The sequence below is a fragment of the Mugil cephalus genome, chromosome 12, assembly GCF_022458985.1.
Source record: "Mugil cephalus isolate CIBA_MC_2020 chromosome 12, CIBA_Mcephalus_1.1, whole genome shotgun sequence".
NCBI lineage: Eukaryota > Metazoa > Chordata > Actinopteri > Mugiliformes > Mugilidae > Mugil > Mugil cephalus.
Window position 1 is genome coordinate 17,329,968 of NC_061781.1, and position 17,799 is coordinate 17,347,766.

The 17,799-nt window shown below is 47.1% G+C and overlaps 1 protein-coding gene across 1 annotated transcript; it reads right to left on the bottom strand.

Moving 5' to 3' along the window:
* Window positions 1–3,315: 3,315 nt before the first annotated feature.
* On the bottom strand, window positions 3,316–15,927 carry irs2b (insulin receptor substrate 2b). Its single transcript, XM_047600826.1, has 2 exons — window positions 12,206–15,927; window positions 3,316–5,831 (listed from the first exon to the last, which is right to left on the bottom strand). Exons 1-2 carry the CDS (start codon window positions 15,546–15,548, stop codon window positions 5,827–5,829), a joined length of 3,348 nt encoding a protein of 1,115 aa, XP_047456782.1. The 5' UTR covers window positions 15,549–15,927; the 3' UTR covers window positions 3,316–5,826.
* Window positions 15,928–17,799: the final 1,872 nt, after the last annotated feature.

A 17,799-nucleotide genomic window follows, 5' to 3' on the forward strand; every position in this document is an offset into this window, starting at 1 on the left:
ATTCTCACTGTCACTTTGATTATGCAGGCGGCGCGCTACTAAAGAACCTGTGCTTGAGAAAACATGTTCACCAGCACTTTAATGAGGACACACCCTGAGCTGACCTGCAGCTGTAAACACACACAAACGCACCTGCCAAATATGAGTCACGCACGGTGGGCATGGCCAGGGGAGTGCATGAGCTCATCATGTTGGTTCCTGCACATTCTTCCCTCTCTGTCTTTGTCTTTCCACCTCTCTTATCTGCCTCCTACTTGCACCGTTCCCCTCTCCCATTCAGTGTGTGCGTGTTTGTTTCTGAGTGTGCTTATTTTCCGCTGTCCTGTCTTTGTTGTGGCTGCTTCTCTATCATCAGAGACAGGAACGAGTGTGTGTGCATGTGTGTGTTTGTGTGTGTGAGAGACAGTGTGTTTGTGTGTGAGGTGGGTTTTGTTCACCTGGTGGTGAACGAGGCGGGGCAACGTGTGTGTGTGTGTGTGTGTGTGTGTGTGTGTGTGTGCGCGCGTGCGTGTGCTGGTAAGGATTACAGTCAAAGCAGCCAGCGTGAGAAACAGGAGATGCACAAGAAGCGTGAGAACGCTACCTGGAAAACAGCTGGGAATGTCTGCCGAACAAGCTGACCAAGTGTACACATGCTGATACTTACAAACACTCAAATACACACCAATGCATGCGAGTGCGCAACAGGCACTCCCACACGCGCATTCCTGTAAAATACATGCTGGGTCAGACCCAACTGGGACTTCTACACTGACTAATGTCTCAAAAATCATAGTTTCAAGGTCTTGGAACGTCTTGGAAAAAACAGGGGTGAGCTCTCGCAAAGGCCGGGGAGACTTTTGGTACCTTCTTTCTCTTTTTCAGCGCAGACTTTGTTGGTTCGCTATGTTTAACAGACTCTGCTCCTACACTTGAATGAACTCTCACATGCATGTGTTTTCACTTGTGCGATCGTACAAACGTGTGTGTGTGTGTGTGAAAGTGGATGGGAAGGAACAGTTTCTGCATTCTCAGATTTCGCCAGCAAGAGGAAGTTGCCTTTGTTTACTGTAGTGCTGCTGGCAGATTATGCAACGCCGAAAAGATGACACAAGTGTGTTAATATATTCCAGCGCTCCAAGTGTACAGTTGCGTATGTGTATGTGGGTAAGAGAGCGTGTCACGGAGGGAGATAAGCGCTGACCACTGACCTCGGTGCAAACTCATACAAATAGGTATTTGAATGGGTGATCAGTTAAACACACACGCGAGTAAAACGGGTGTGCCCGAGCTCGGCCCGGCTCCTCTGTCTCCTTTGCGAGTCTGTCCTTCCATTATCTCCTACGCTGTATAATATATACAAATATGGTGAAAATATTCCAGCATGCAGGAGCTCCTTGTTAGATCTGCAAGAGATACCTGGAGCCCTGCAGTGCCGAATCCATGCAGCACGAGATCCCATCTGCAGGCGTGTTTGACAAAAGCCAAATACATGTCTTGTGATGATTACAGAAGAATCACTCTTTTCTTAAAGGCTGGGACGATGCGGAGAATGTTAAGTATCTACCATGCACAGCAATGTTTTTTTTTGGAAAAAGTCAGGGAGGAAAAACTAATGGGATTTAAAAAAAAAAAAAAAAAAAAAAAAGGCTCCAGATTTCCTTCCTGAGCAAAATAATTTTGTACATTGCGATTTTACGCTTTTAGGGACAACACTTGACAGTCATTAGGTGCAACACTGTTTTAGAACATAGTGACCAGAGAAAGGCCCCCCTGGGATGCTGGCACGCCCCGTATATACAAAGCAGCAGGTATTTTTATGTCATAAAATGATGCAGGATAAACACTGCAAGCCACACATTTGAGTAAATGATAGCCACACAGTCTTGGATTTTCTGCTTGCTTAGTTTGACATTGTAGCCTCACGACTCACTGAGCGTTCATTGATCTAAGCTAGAGTGCTATGGTCATGTTATGTAGTGTCATCTGCTGCAAGGAAAAAAACAAGAGTCAGTGGGTACAGCATTTTGTGCGTTCGTGTTCAAGATGACCTCTCTCTAATGCACTCCGCCTATCACGTGCATTATAATGCACAAAACATGTATTTGCCAGTGATGGTCATACAAACCTGCTGAATGTGATTTTTAAAAGTGCTTTTAAAATCACACACACACATGCAGCCCCCCCCCCCCCCCCCCCCCATCCCACCACCACCACCACCACTTATGCACATATAAACAAATTCACACACGGACTGATGTTTGGCCAGCGTTCACAAATGAGCTCACTCGTCGAGTTTGCATTATCACGCTGTAAAGGTGATTTGCATGGTTTTATCTTGGACGCACGGCGAATAGCGTCCAACATAGAGTCAGCGCTCCGGTGACATTTGACACACCGCGGGGTAATGAAAGCATCGCAGCCTCCCTCGTCCTCCTGACCAGCGAGCATGTGACAGGCAGAGACAAAGTAGCCCGCAGCTTACTCTGTATTTCTTCTTTGCAATATAATGAGATAAAGGCCTTAATTAAACGTTCCGAGCAAGTCGAGCACGAGGGAGGACGGGAGTGGTGAGCGGAGCAGTGATGGATGAGATTTGGTTCACAGAGAACATGTCACACTTTGCTCTCTAGGATTGTGCTCTCTCATTAGCCGTCTAAGCGTCGCTGGTGTAGATGGCTCATGTGTGGGCTCCTCCTTCAGGAGACCCTTCCATTGTCTTCACCTGTCTGCCAACACTGCCCAATCCTCTGCAAACCCTCTTCCCAGCTGTTCTGGACAAACCCTTCTCCACCCACCCACACCGCACACTTCCCATCCAAACACAGTAACAGCAGCCATAGTAGACAATTAGACCTACTTCCCAGCATTAATTACCTTTTTAATTAGTAAGGCTGTGAGGATGAATAATCCGACAGCATATGGCGAAGGGTGAAAAATCATTATCCTATCACGGTGTTATTTATTCCCTCCCAGTTCCAGGGGCTGTTTCAACATGCTGGTCTAATTACTATTGCTGGGGGTGGGGACTGAGAGGCAAGCGCACAAAAACAATAACAATGCTAATGCTGGAGGCAACGTGAGGTTAGGCCTACACCCAGTTTTTGATGCGATCTTTCTCAATAGGGAGCAGGGCTTCACAATCACTAGACGCGCACAAAGAGAAGCAAGACATATCCACTCTTTACTTCTCACCCTCCTAATGAGGTTTTCTTAATGAAAAAGGCAGGAAAGTGAATTGGAACATCTGCTCCGGCGAGTGCTTATTCAAACAAGACTTCTTGTTTGTGATGTGTATGTGGGGAGGAGCGAAGGAAGGGAGACATGAGACGAAAAGGCTTTCTTAAATAGCATTATTTATTGCATGTGTCTATAAAGAATCAATACAATCTAAAGCAATGAACTAAGTTTAAATTAAAATGCCTTAGTAGCATCACATTGTGCATGATATGAAATATTTACAATGCAAAGACACAGCAAGTTAAGCCATAGCCCAGATCATAACCTTTTAGATGCTGAATAAAAACTTGAAACATTATGCAAATGCAAAAAACACTGCTCAAAACACCAAAGAGGCTCGATTAGCAAAAAACAGGCAGAAAAGAGTTTCCATTTCAAAATTGAATTTCTTTTTTCTTTTTTTTTCTTTTTTTTTTTACAAAGAGCAAAAAATTGATTTAAGGTTTTAACAAACATTATTAACAGTATTTATACATTTGGTACGTCTTTGTAAACTAATTTTCAAAAGTGTAAATATTGCATATATGCCATTTGTGTTGTACCTAAGTATCAAGAATGAATTATGTCAAGTATTAATGATTTCTCTTTAATTATTTTTTTTTTTCAGAATTACAGCATTAGAAAATGTCCTCATAGTGGCATCCATTTTACAAGACTTTCCCATGACAGTTTAAAAAAAAAAAAAAAAAAAAAAAAAAAAATCAAAGCCAAACCATACCGGTTAGCGTATAACTTAATTAGTGCTTTTGTTGTATCAGAAAGTTCACTCAAACACATACTATGTACAGTACAAACAACATAAGTTATTTAACTTAACATCTCAGAGTCTCTCAGCATTTTGGGTGTAATTCTCTGTTACTCTGCATTATTTACAGTCTATAGGCAAAGGTTAAGTACCTGTGAGTTCAGATAAATATTAAGATACTTCCCCTGGTTTGTTTCTTTTATTCATCTGTGTGTCGTAGTTCCCATTTAGTACCTCTACATGTTTCATTGTTGCAGTTTGTGTTCGTCGTGTGTTCCCAAGCTCGGAACACGGTGTACTACATTCAAGGCGTCTTGTGTTACAATCTAAAAAGTTTGTAAATGCAAGACCATGCAATGGAGGCCGTGGAATTCAAGCTAGCGAGCGGCTTGCTAAACAGCCAGTCAAGACTGAAACCCACCGTCCTGGCATGCGCCACTTTGCTCAGTGCTGCTGGGCCTGGTGTGACAGAGCTCTGCAACAAGGCATCAGGTGAGAAAATGTAAGATACTGGGCTGTCCAGTTATAAATAAATTCAAACATTCATGTTTCTGCCCCTTGTCCTGGCAGGTCATAACCTCCTGCAGGCTGTACGGGTGTTCAGGATGTCGTAGGAGAACTGTGGATGACTCGCTAAAGTGTTTAAAGGTGCTGAGACTTGGGCTCAGACAGGCCACACACACATACAGACACACACACGTGGTGTTCAGGTCCAGTTAGACCTGGCTCGTGCTGCAGTGTTTGGATTCGCGACAGCTGCTTTGCATGTGTGATGCAACGCGTTGTCACCTGTTCCTCTAAGGTCCTCTAGAAAGGATTTCAGGGTGTGTGAGTCCTGCATCTCGTATTAATAAATATATTACTCTGGACTTTTAATACATAATCTTGTCATAAATGTGAGGAGGGTGGGAACTTAATCTCAGAGAGGCTGCCTCTCATTCAGCTCGGATGGACATTCAGTCTGTAAGATGATCGGTTAAATCTTTGATATACTGCGTTTTTATAGGTCCAAAACTAAAAAGGGCCATCAGATGGGGGACTGATGGTTAGAGTAAGGCTTTGGATCGGTGATTTAAAAAAAAAAAAGAAAAGAAAAGAAAAACAAAATAAAAAAAAAAAACATTCACCTCTGAAAATAAATATTTATATATATATATTTCTACTGTGTGACTTGGTGCTGAGGTAGGGTTCTTTAAGCAAATGTAACCTTTGTTTTTTTGTTTTTAAATAGGTTCCTAAATGCTGTCTATTTTTGCAGTACAGTATGTATTCAAATTCTTATGCACATTTCATTTAATGCATACATACAAGATAAATAAATAAATACACGTATGCATGACAGGTTTTTGCGTCTGTGTGCGCGCACGCATGCTCTCCAGGTTTGGTTCACAGGTTTTTCGGGTGAGAATATCTGGCAACTAGCAGCTGGAGCCATTAGAAAACCAGTCAAAAGTGTATTACAGTATTAAAATAATAATATACTGCAGACAAATTTGCAGGCCTACGTACAGAAATACATAGCAACCTATTGTTAGAGTTAATAGTCTGTTTAAGTTCTTGTCGTTGTTGTTTTTTTTATTTTTTTTTCATCTAGTACTACAGCAGCAATGGCGCCTGAATGTTTAGGTGCCAAGGAAAAAAAGGAGGGAAGATTTGGGGCAAAGGTCAAGTGTCCGTGTTTCCATGGTGATGGCCGCGCCTGCGAACCCCAGAGGCGGCGAAGAGGTCAAAGGACGTCGCCGGCTGCAGCGCCTGTCCAGCTGTCGCCGTGGCGACCTCGTCATCTGGCTGCAGCAAAATCCTACATTCGGAGGAGGAGGAGGAGGAAGATGAGGGGGAGGGGTGGGAATACCCATGGGCCTTCATTCTGAAAGAATAAGAACAGAAAAAAAAGAAAAAACACAAGTGAGTTTCAGATCATGTGATTTACAGGCATGAAACTGAACGTGACCAAATAAGATTTCCTTGGTCAATATTACCTCCGGAAACTTAATTTAGATTGTACATAGAGTGTATATGATTTATTATGTAGGATGCGAGGGGAGGTGAAGGTCAAACGGATACCTCCACTCTGTTTCCAAGTAAGGAATGAGTGCTCTTCAAGAGGCCTTTTTTTTTTTTTTTTTTTTTCTAACTTGCGTGTGTGTGTGTGTGTGTGTTGCTCAGCTGGTAGACACTGAAGTGGCAGGTGCTTTCATGGCAGTGGAAAAACAGAGTGGCATTTAGCGCAGTGCGGACGAAGCGGGGCAGTCTCCAATGACGACAAAAGTGACAGCAACAACACACACACACCAACAAACACGCGCGCACACAGGTACTCTCCGGCGCTCTGTGCTATGTATTTTTCCAAACAGCGTGAAACCAGAGTCCTCGGAGAGTTGCTTTTCTCCCAGCGGAAAGCTGTGCTGACCCTTGCCCCTGTGTACATGTTTGTGAGGTTTCATTTGCATGCGGAGCTATCAAATGGGAGCGGAAGTCTTGGCTAGCCGACGCGCACCCACGCGCACGCACGCACACAAGAGAGTGCGCAAACACACAACGGCTGCATTTCTTCCCTCATTCGCCGTCTCCTCTTCCCCGGCCACGAACAAGAGCCGTTTTCACAAAGCTGGATGTGATCGTCATTCTCTAAAACAAACCTTTCATTCAGAGTCCTCAGTGCCGCCGCCCCCCTCCCGCAACTATTCCCACCATAAACACACACACATACACACACGCACACAAACAGGCCTGTTCTCTGTCTTTGGCCCATACATACTTGTTGTTAATTGAAATCTGAGGCTTACGTTTGATCTGAACCGTACACTTGATGACTAAAACAAAGATAATAAAATATATAAAACACACAGCTGCTCGAGGATGCTGCTGCTGCAAAAAATAAAATAACACACATACATTTGAATATTAGAATAATTGATTTCACTCGTGCGGTCACCACCTGGGCCGACTGAGCTCAGCCCCCTTCACTGCCATGGGTGTCAGACACAGGGACGCGTTGGAAAAACCGCAGTAACAGAATCAACCTGACAGAGAGGAACGGGAATGCAGTGAGGTCATGGGACCGTCAGACCATAACAATCTGAATGTGTGTGTTTCTGCCGGGGCTGGGCCGGCCGGCGGCCTGTAGAGGCAGGCACTTGGGTGAGAATGACTGCGATCTGCCGGGAAGCGGCGTTGAATCACAAGCCGCTCAGATTGGCAACCAGGTGTAGCCGGTGAAGGTAAACACCCTCTTATTATTTTTATTATTCCTTTTGATGAACTTGAGCGAGCATAGTGGCGTACGCAGACTTGCCCCCCCCCCCTCCTCCCCACCTCCACACACAAACCATTATGCAAACGCGAGTGCGTCGGAGAAAAGTGTGGGTGGGCGAGGAGATTTGGGGAGGGGGGATGTTATTGAGGGAAGGGGACAGAGGTCCAGTGGGGGAATGAACCCAATAGCCCCGACCCCTCCCCTTTTTTTAGAGCGCACATCCACCAGACCCCCCCACCCCTCCCTCCCGACAAGCCTTGTCTGTACCCCCTGTCCCAACACACACGTACACACACACACACACACACACCGTGGCTCTGTTCATTATTTATTTAGTTCTCACAGGCTATATTTAGCCACGCTCCATTCAGGGCTAGGACACACATATTAGCAGGCTAGTGCTTCAGAGGCAATGTAAACAAGTCCTCATGTCTGCAGATGCGTCGCCTACTTGAGTTCTTTCATGTCATCACTGAGCTAATGGAACAGCGGAACTACTACGGCTAACTACTACAACTACTACAACTGTTATTCTAAACGGCGACAGGGAGAAGGGGGGAGAGAGAGAGGGTCGTCAACTTGTGTTTTACTGCCAGCAGCCTGGAAAATGGACCCACAGGCAAGGAGAGATCAGCTCTGGTCTGTTTACATTCCTGCCGCGCTGGCTCCTCCCTGATCTACAGCAGCGCTCCACCGAACAAACACTGGCTGACTCTTCACCTCTGACCCCGCACACCTCCGCCTGACCGACCAAACAAAAACAACAACCCTCTTAAACTATTATTCTTCAACTCTCATTATTACACATAATAATGAGGAAAGTGTTTACATATTGTCCATATTCTCAGTCTTTATATGTTGCAACAGTGGCATCAAATAGTTAATTAATCTCACAAATATTTCCTTGCACAACCACTTGATTAGCAAAATTAAGGGGAAGAAATCTGATACATAAGCAAAGAACCAAAAGTCCAGAGGTTTCCCAGCAGATCACTCTATACACACAGGACGGTCAGTGTTATTTACTTCTCCTGACAGTGGTCATAATGTTATGGTGGATCTGTGTGTACATATGAAGGCTCTCCATGTTTCAAAATCAGTGCCCATTGTGCCGCTTGGCACCAACATTTCACAGAGCACTTCAATGCAGCCTTAACGCAGGGGTTACGTCCTGAAATCTGGACACGAATTTGCGATAAGCACATTTGCTTGCGACTATATGAGTCTAATCACCCAATAAACACCGGACCCGAATGTGGGTGTTTTAACGTCACACGCAGAAGCTCCGTCTCTTCCTCCACCTTTAGAAAAAAACAAGCTCCTGAACAATGTCTAATCCCGAAGTGAATGTAATCCTTCTTACCTCCAAGCTAAATTGAGGATACGGGAGGTTAACTTTGTTTTTATCTAGTGCTGGAACATCCCGCCCTACTTTGCCCAGAGTTATGTATCAAACCGTCAGGATGTGTGTCTGCAGGGGAGGGCTGAGCTGGACAGGACAGGTGAGGACAGACGCTCCTCAAAATACTGCGTGTAATAGAAGAACCAAGCACAGGCATTGTTGGTACGCTTTCCACAGGAAACACTGAAGTGACATTGAAATCCGACGATCATGCACCGAGCATTTGATTGTCGGATTTGGTTCTTTCCCAAAAGCTCATGAACATATCATAGATATTTTTTTTTTAAATGACAAATAGGTTCTTCTGCTAAATATCCTAAAGTTATGTACATTCAAAAAAATACACATCATTTATTCCTCCGGAGCAGCGGGAGAGGTGAGAGCCTCGTCAGCGACAGATATAATTAGGTAAATTTTTAGACGATCCTCTACGGCTTCTGGTGCGACGGGCCAATCGGAGACCGTTCAGATAACAACAAGAACAACACAAGGCTTGTGCGTGGAGGTGTGGGGAAGGTGTGTGTTTGTGTGCAAAGAAGCGGGGCGGGCGAATCACGTGATTTCTGAAAAACAGAAACTAGTGCCTGGAGAGGCGAGGAGAGGAGGAAAAACGGGGGAGGGAGGAGGAGGATGCATAGGAGGAGAGAGAGGGGGGGTATTTGGGGTTGGTGTATGGCTTCTTGAAACTGCTTGGCCACACCCCCACCTTCTCCCCGCTGTTGTCGTGGCAGATGGCGGCCAGTCATTAGCGTATTGTCACTCTCCTCTGAAGGGCCAGATAACCAGTGAGCACTGCTTCGTGGGGCAGGTGCAAAACCCCTGACCCCACCCCACCCCCTACAAACCCTCCACCATCTGCTGATGGCTGTGTATATGTACGCACATGGCACAGGCAAAGTCAGAATGTTGTAATGTTGGGGCGGACCGGAGCGGCAGTAGAGGAGGAGGAGGAGGAGGAGGAGGAGGGGGAGGCGGGGGACAGTCTGGGCCCACAAATGGAGAGCGTGAGTCAGTTTACTCCCCTGTCTGCACCCGTGCAACGCTGCTTTTAGTCAGAGAGAGGCACGGAAGACAAATGAGGACAGAAGATGACAGGGGGATGATGAAGAGGCTTTTATGGCGAAAAGACATGTGGCAGCACAGACACTCCAAAGGGAGAATGAGGAGGAGGAGGAGGAGGAGGACGGCCGCCGAGTCGGAAAAACAGCGGACGTGGAGGTGTGTGGATTTCCGTTGAGATGGCGAGATCTCCCTCACAGGCACGCGTTTCAAGCATTAAGCAACTGACACTTTCCGTCAGGGACAGACATTGTAAACCGAAACCCAAACAAACCCCTCATATCCTCCTCTCTCCCCGTGCACAGGTCCAAAACTCAAAACAGCATCCTCCTCCGTCTCCGTCTCCGCTGCCTCCGGGAGGTCAAATGAGTTCAAGAGATTTCCTAATCTACCTGTGTCAGATTGATGCGATGGCAGGACTCTGAGATAAGGTTCACCGTGCGGTAACGAGGGAATGCGGTTCAGCCTGTCATCTCGCAGTAAACAAGCGCGCCCTCTTTTCCACTCACACAGAAGAGAAACAGAATTGGGTTCTGATGACAGCATCACCTGGAGGGCTTCTATAAACAACGCCTCTTACTGAGAAGACACTGGTCCCTATCCGTTTCTTTCTGCCCCTTCCTTTTTTCCCTCACCCTGGCTGCTCCTCTCCTCTCGTCTCTCTCTCTCTCGGTTCAATAGCCTATTTTGTTGCGCGAAAATCAAAACAAGTCGTCCATCCGTCGCCATTGTTCTTTCGCCTCCCCTCGCTCTTGTAGCCATGGACGGACGTCATAAAAAAGTGCCAGCCGGGGCACGACGGGACGTTTACCCGGTAGACGTGAGGACGCACGTGTATTTATGCGTGCGATGTGTTTTGAGAAAACACTGCCTGCTCGTGTGTAAAAACCATTTCATTGGTGTGTTTTGTGAAGTTGCTCATAACGGAGGAGAAAGGGGGGGAAAAAAGAAGAAGAAGAAGAAGAAAAAAAAAAGAAAAGAATCTTCCCATCCCCCCTCCGAGTCCACCCCACCAGGTTAGAAAAACAAGTGAGCATTCACCTCTCCCAGCAACCTTTGCACACTGTCCGCATTCCAGTCCTGAAACCCAGTACCTGACAATTGATAAACAACTGACTCACTTGTTTTTCTGGGGGAACCCGATGACTTGCACCAAACCCCACGCTGGCGGCGCTCACAGCGCGACAGCCAGCTCAGACAGAGACGCAGAGGCAACTCGGTTGTGAAACCACAAACAGCAATTAAACTCTTGTGTTTCATCATCAGAAACGCTGGTCCCTGACTCACAGTGATCCCGGCACAGTTTTCTTTTCAAACAACAACTCCTGACATGCCCCACTCAGGTCACCAGTCCCGGTAAATAATCCCAGCCATGTACAGATGCATGCAAAGCCACTGATGCAACAGAGAAGACAAACGAGGCAAAAGGCAGCATTTTGATGTCCGCTGTTCTTTCCCCAGCAGTCATAACGGATTTGGCAGCTACAAATTTGACATTGAACGTTAGAAACGTTGACAATCTAGAGTGTTCTTTTGCCTTTTTTCCAGCTCCTTCCACGGAGACATCACGTGTAGCGCTGCATGCGTCACTGAATCAGATTTGATGTTTTTCTTATTTATTTATTTTTAATACTGACGTGGTACAAAACTGCGTCACTGAGGGAAAACCAGAGCAGATCGTTCGCACAAACGCACAACAGCAGCATCCAGCCACACAGAACAGCTCCTTTATGTGTCCGGCCATTATTTTCAAAATAAAAGCTTCGACATAAAATGTCATATTTTATTAACTTTAATTCTTGATGTCTAAACAGACTAGTCGTTCAACCGAGGCTGCACCGCGCTTCGGAATCCACAGACGCGTTTTTGATGTGGTGCACACTTCATTGCTTTTACCCAGTTTCCTAAGCCCGTGCTTTTATTTGACAGACCATTTCCCAGTGCTACTGAGCTGCAGTTTTCCAACAGATTAAAGACTTCCTCAGCATCACACGGCCTTGAGATTTGTCTGTGTGTCATGGGTGTGACAAGTTGGTGACTAATCCTATCTAAACATCAGAGCCTACACCCATCAGCAATGTTCATAACTAGTTTACTTCTCTCAGCTCCTGTAGCCTGTGTTTACAAACCGGCATATATGAGCTCGTAACCACATAACATTAATGTAAAACAGACACAGATGATGGTTGTGCTTCCTACATGGCTTTACAACGGAGATGGTCGGTTGTATTGTCATAAATCCGCTATCAATAAAAATAAACTTACACTTTTATTGCAGCTGTAAGGGGACTAAATGGATAGTTACTACGAGGCAGATAACCAAATGAAGCTTTATCAGGCATGATCTCTGAGAGAATTTTTGAAGAAAAATTAGATAAGCGGCGCTGCAATTATGTAATAACTTACAGAGTATACAGTTGCCCTGAGGCGGATCTCTATCCTACTCTAATCCTCACACCACTCCCTTCATGAATGAAAACCTATTGAATGAATGAGTGAGTGTGACAAGTATGAAAACACTCACCTTTCACTGCAGCAGCTGTAGTCTCTTTGAATCCCATGCTGGCATAGGGGCTAGTGTTGAAACTGTTCAGACCCCCCTTGCAGCCACAGGCTGCCTTAAACCTCAGGAGCCCGTCACAGCCTCCTAATCTGCATCCTCCAAGGGTTCCCTCCATCAAGTTTAAGGCAATGTAGTTGAGTCCGTTTTGATAACCAGCTGACGTTTCCCTGCACATGGGACTGCCGTAGTCCTCGCCGGTTTCCTCGGAGTTGCGAACGGTGCGGGATACATTCTCCACAGAGGCAGAGCTGTGCCGTTTGGTGTCGTGGGCAAAGGATGGGCACACGGGTGTGACGGTGGTGGTGGATGAGAAGGTCTCAGAGCTGTGACGTCGACGCCCCTGAGGGTCAGCCCGGATAACTTTAGCCCCCCTGTGAGGATCCACTATTGTGACAGATAACGAAGGAGCCCCAAGGAGAAAAGAGTCCACTGGCACAGGCGGCACAACATCCACTATACTGTTATCGAGGCTGAGTCTCTGGACACAAGCGGTGGGGCTGGTAGGAAGGGGAGCAGCATCGGTGGTGCAGATAGCAGGTATGGGGGCAGGAGGATTGAAGGTCATCTCAGTGTAGTCGTCTTTGATTGGAGCAGGTTGACACGGCAGACTCCCCTGTTGTGGGAGAGGATATTCCTCAACCATCCCCCGCTCCTTTGCCGGTCCCTCTACACTTTTTCCTTCTTTTTCCTCCTCCTTCTGTGTGTTCACCAGACCGGGGCAGATCAAGACTTCAGGTGTATGGTTTAGGGGCCCTGCTGGGGGGCAACCCCCAGCTTCATGTGCTCCAAGGTGAACCGGGGCACAGACTTCAATATTAGCATAGTCTGAGAGTGACATGGATCTCTTCTCTGCGCACATTAAACTCACAGAGGACTCTGAGCTGTCTAACACTGTGGATGCCAGCGGGTGGTGGGTGGCACTAGTAAAGTCTATATTAATGTACTCTCCGGGGCTGCGTGGCTCTGAGGGGAGGGGGTGCTCGCTCATACATGGTAGCGTTCTGAGGGATTCCAGAGCCAGGCGGGTTGGCCGACACATCCTATTACGGTGCACCAGACCTCCATCCAGCCGAGCCACTCTGAGAGGAGATGGCGCAGAGGATGGAGTGTTTGGTGTTCCTGGTGAGCTGCTGGACACGGAGTCTTGTGGAGAGACAGGACAATAGTTGGACTCCTCCTCTATCCGTTGTTTCTGTAAACTCATCACCACATATTGGTCCGTGTCAGTGGACCCATTGCGCGGTAACTGTCCTTTAAGTGAACGTGGCAGGGAGCTGTAAGAATATGGTTGCCTGTAGCTGTGGTGGAGCTGAGGATCTCCTGAAGGACTCAGAATGTATTCGGGGGGAGTAAGAGACACCAGTGTGTCAACTGGAGACATGTTCAGATACTCTCCACTGGTGAGCTTTCCATCTGTGCTCTCCACTGACATCTTGGTTCCGCACCACATGCGCATATACCCACTGTCCTCCAGAGAAACGCTACCGGGGGAGTCTGTGCGTGGGGCCAGCCCCACTGAAAAAGAGTGTGAACGGGGGTTGATGATCTGCTTTGGAGCAGAAACACACATGGGGCTCATGGGCATGTAGGGATCATCCTTGGAGCCTTGTGTTTGAGGTACCACACCAGGCATCATGGGCATATAGCCACTGTCACCTTGGAGACTGCTGGAGCTGATTTGGACATCCCTGCAATCCTCAAGAGAGGTCCCTTTAGGGGAGGCGGTGTGACACCTTCGAGAAGGCTGGCTTCCACTATTGTACGTGGCTCTCATAAGAGTATACTCGTCCAGGGAGGCTGAAGATACTTGGGGGGGACCTCTGTGCTGTCGAGGGGTGGTGAGGGAGTATGTGCGCTTTCGAAACACCTTGTCCAGTTCTGATAACCGCCGGCAACCGTTCAGAATCTGCCGCTCCATCACCATGTAGCCATCAAGCTCACTGCCATCTCGGGAGGGGGGAGTGTCTGCTTTGATAGATTCTGGAGTATTGCTGCGGAGGGTAAGTGGTAACCTGAGTTCCCGTGCAGGACTAGATCCATACTCTTCACATGATATAAAACCAGCATCACTGGGGGAGCCTGAGAATGATGCACTGCAGCTGGAGGGCCGGGGGGCACTGCTGTCTGGGCAGGATGATACATTCCCTGGGCAAGTGGTAGCCACAGGCGGAGAACGAGACAGGGGCATAGACATGGACTTACTGTGCTGGAGGGTAGAAGATTCAAATGTCAGAGAAGGGCGAGCTGTAATTGTGTGGGATCTGCTCAGGAGCGTCCTGTGAACCCCGGGGCTAAGGGGGCTCCCGGTGACTGACATGGGGCGTGTCATGGTGCCATCGCCCTCGCTCGCCGTGCGTATTCGACAGGAGGAAAATTTGCTCACAGGAGAGGTGGCAGCCATGCTGTCGGTGCGTGACCGCCGGGGAAGCCCGGTCTGGCTCGGGGGGAGATTGTTCAGGTGCCTGCGTGTAGGTACAGAGATGGGGTTTGTACCAGATGACTGGCTTTTACTGCGCGGCCGGAATTCCGACAGCTCCTTCATGGCTTTCATCGCCTCCAAGATGGTTTCGTGAATATTTTGAGCCACGACAGAGTCGTCAGCCTGCATCCATAGCTCGCCGGGACCCGTGGATGCAGATCGACCAACCTCGATGAAGAAAAAGCTGTCAGAGTGGCCGCACCTCCGGATGTTCATCAGCTGTAATGTGACTGAGGCAACCTCCGAGTTCAGCTTGACGAAGCTGATATTCCGGCTGGAAAGACACAGCCTGTACACGCCGGTTAAATTTCTGCTCTGTCCCAGGCCTCTGGATTTCAGATTTACTTGCCATACCTCCTTGTAGGCGGCGGACACCGGCGTTATTACGCCGTAGCTCGCCTCGTCGAAGCCAACCAGTGAGGACGCGGAGTTGGACGCTGAGCCGTCATAGACTTTTCCCTCTGCTATTAAATCCGTCAGCACCTGGTACCAGCTCTCCTGCTCCTGCTCGTTTTCCGCCGCCACGGCAAAATACTCGTCCTTGGTATAAAGAGCAATAAGATATTTGTGTTTTGCGTCCGCTCTCTTGTTGATATTGAGACAGCAGTCCAGAGGAATAACTCTCTTCGCGGCCGATTTGTTTTTCCATTTCTTCTCGCTCTCGTAGTACTCCAGTCGGGCAGGGAAACCTTCGCTCGGCTCTTTTAAAACAAAAAAGCGCTTGTGTCCGTGCTTCTGCTTCTTCAGATATCCGCATTTCTTGACCCCGGTTTTCACATTACTGGCCGATAACGACTGATCACCCGTGTTTGGCGGACTCGCCATTCTCCTTGTCGCTTCCAGACACAATGCTTCCTTTCGCCGGGTTGCTGAAGAAACGACGCGCTTTAGTTTAATCCTTATTTCCAGAGCCCAGGTTGTAGGTTCGTCTTCTCCCACAGCCGAGCAATAAATAACACATGTCTGCTGGTGTCCTGGCTGAAGAGGGGGGAAACAACATGTGACGATCTACACATTCAGCTCCGGTTTAAAAAAAAAAGGAGAGGGAGAGAGAGAGAGAGAAGGGGAAGGCGAAGAAAAATACACACACCGACAGTGGGCGGTGCGCACACACACTCATTGGGCTTATTGGTGGAAACGGGATGAATGCTGGAGTGAAGAGAGAGAGAGGGAGAGAGAGAGAGACGGAAAGGGCCCTCCTACTATCACTCTGCCCTCTTCCGACTCATTTGAGCGTAGTCAGTCAGGACTGTGGCTTTATTTATAGCATCTCTGGTATGATCCATCGTTTGGCTGCCGTGGAGATTTTTTAGCAGGATGTGTCCCCAAATAGCTGCAAAACGAGATGTTCCTGACCTATAAACCCTCCCTTTGCGTCACATAAGGCGCTAATGTGAATTATAAAACGTATTGGAATAAATACTAGGCCGCATAAAGTGAGGGGAACAATGCGTAATAAATAAGTTTGCATATTTCGTTTATTGTCGCAGTGATGATTTCCACAACCTCGTGATAATATTTTAAGATGACTGTAGAGGGAGTTATTTCAGTCATACTCCAGCTGGCAAACAAGCATAATATAGTGGAGTCTGCAGCTCTTTCACGTTAATTTAATATTCCCTCTGCGCCACCCGTACAGAATAGGCTACATTCACGGGTTTAAACTGGATATACTACCTACTCTTCATTTTCTCAGTCGCCAGTGAACGCATCAGAGTGTTCACGGAATGCAACTAGCGCAAGGAACGTGGATGAGCCGTAGACTGTAGAATAAAATAGGGAAGGCAGCAGATATAGTACGGCGTGCTTCGTTGCGTAAAGCGGTCTCCTGGTGCTTTATTTTTATTTATTTATTTTTTATTTTTATTATTTCGTATTCGCCTGAAGCTTCGAGGAGAACAGAGCAGCCCTGCTATGTTTCCGACTGCTGTATGTCTGTGCGTGTCTTCCCATTCAGAAACACTGTGGCAGCGTGATACATAATTCAGAATGAGAAGATATGGTGAAAAGAAGCCTAATCCGATAAAAAACAACAACAATAATAAATAGGTCTCGAAGCGAAAAAGATACGACCCATATATGGTCATATAAAACGGCGATCATGATGACGCAAAAGAAAAAATTTTCTCCTGATCTCGATGCGTCAAAGCCTGGTTGTGTGCGTAATGATGAAATGCGCGAGCCAGCTGGGTACCGCGGTGTGATAGTGATGAGAGTGCTGATAGCCGGTAGTCTGCCTTTGGCTTCCTGGGGGACAGGGGGCTCTCTTCCTTTCCAACAGGGAGGGGTGTTACTGTTTCACTGACGAAAATAGGCTGCACACATTGAGTGAAGATTAATCCCCATTCCTGCGCACATTATCGGCCAATAACAAGTCACTGTAGTGACACTTTTAAATAGTCTGATGTTGGTGAAAACTACCCCCACTCTATGCATCCATTTCCTTCAGATCTCACAGTGCTGGCTCAGCACATAACCACCCTGTCCTCAGCAGCAAGGTCAATTACTATGCCCTATGCAGGTCAATTATGCCAGCAGGAGCAATGGCTTGACTACTGCCACGTGGAAAATAATCAAATTAGACAGCAACCTCGACTGGCCTTTCTCTAAAATTACCTTTAACCTACTGTCTCTGGTGCACAGGCAGGGCGATTTTTACGTTCTGTACAGTTGTTTTAATTATTTGAGCGTCTGCCTTAGCGTCCAAAGTGCTACGAAGGCATATTGATATAAATAGATGTAGCAGAGTTCAGTGCCTGGATGTCCTGAGCTCAAATGTCTCCGTGTAGCATTAGAAGGGTTCCCTGTCCCTGTGCATGACGGGCACAGGCTTTAATCAGAACCTCCTCTTGCCCCGAGACTCTTTTTTAAAAAATATTTTTTATAATTTCTGTATTATGAATGTGTTACTTAAAGTATCATTTACCATATCAACACTTAAATCTTAATGCGTAAATCTGTGGCGAGTTATGATTACGACTGGTCCTTCTCAGAGGAAACGCGAGTGCATGAAAACTTTCCTTGTATAATACCATGACCTGACAATGGCAAGATAAACATAAACTGAATGGGGGTG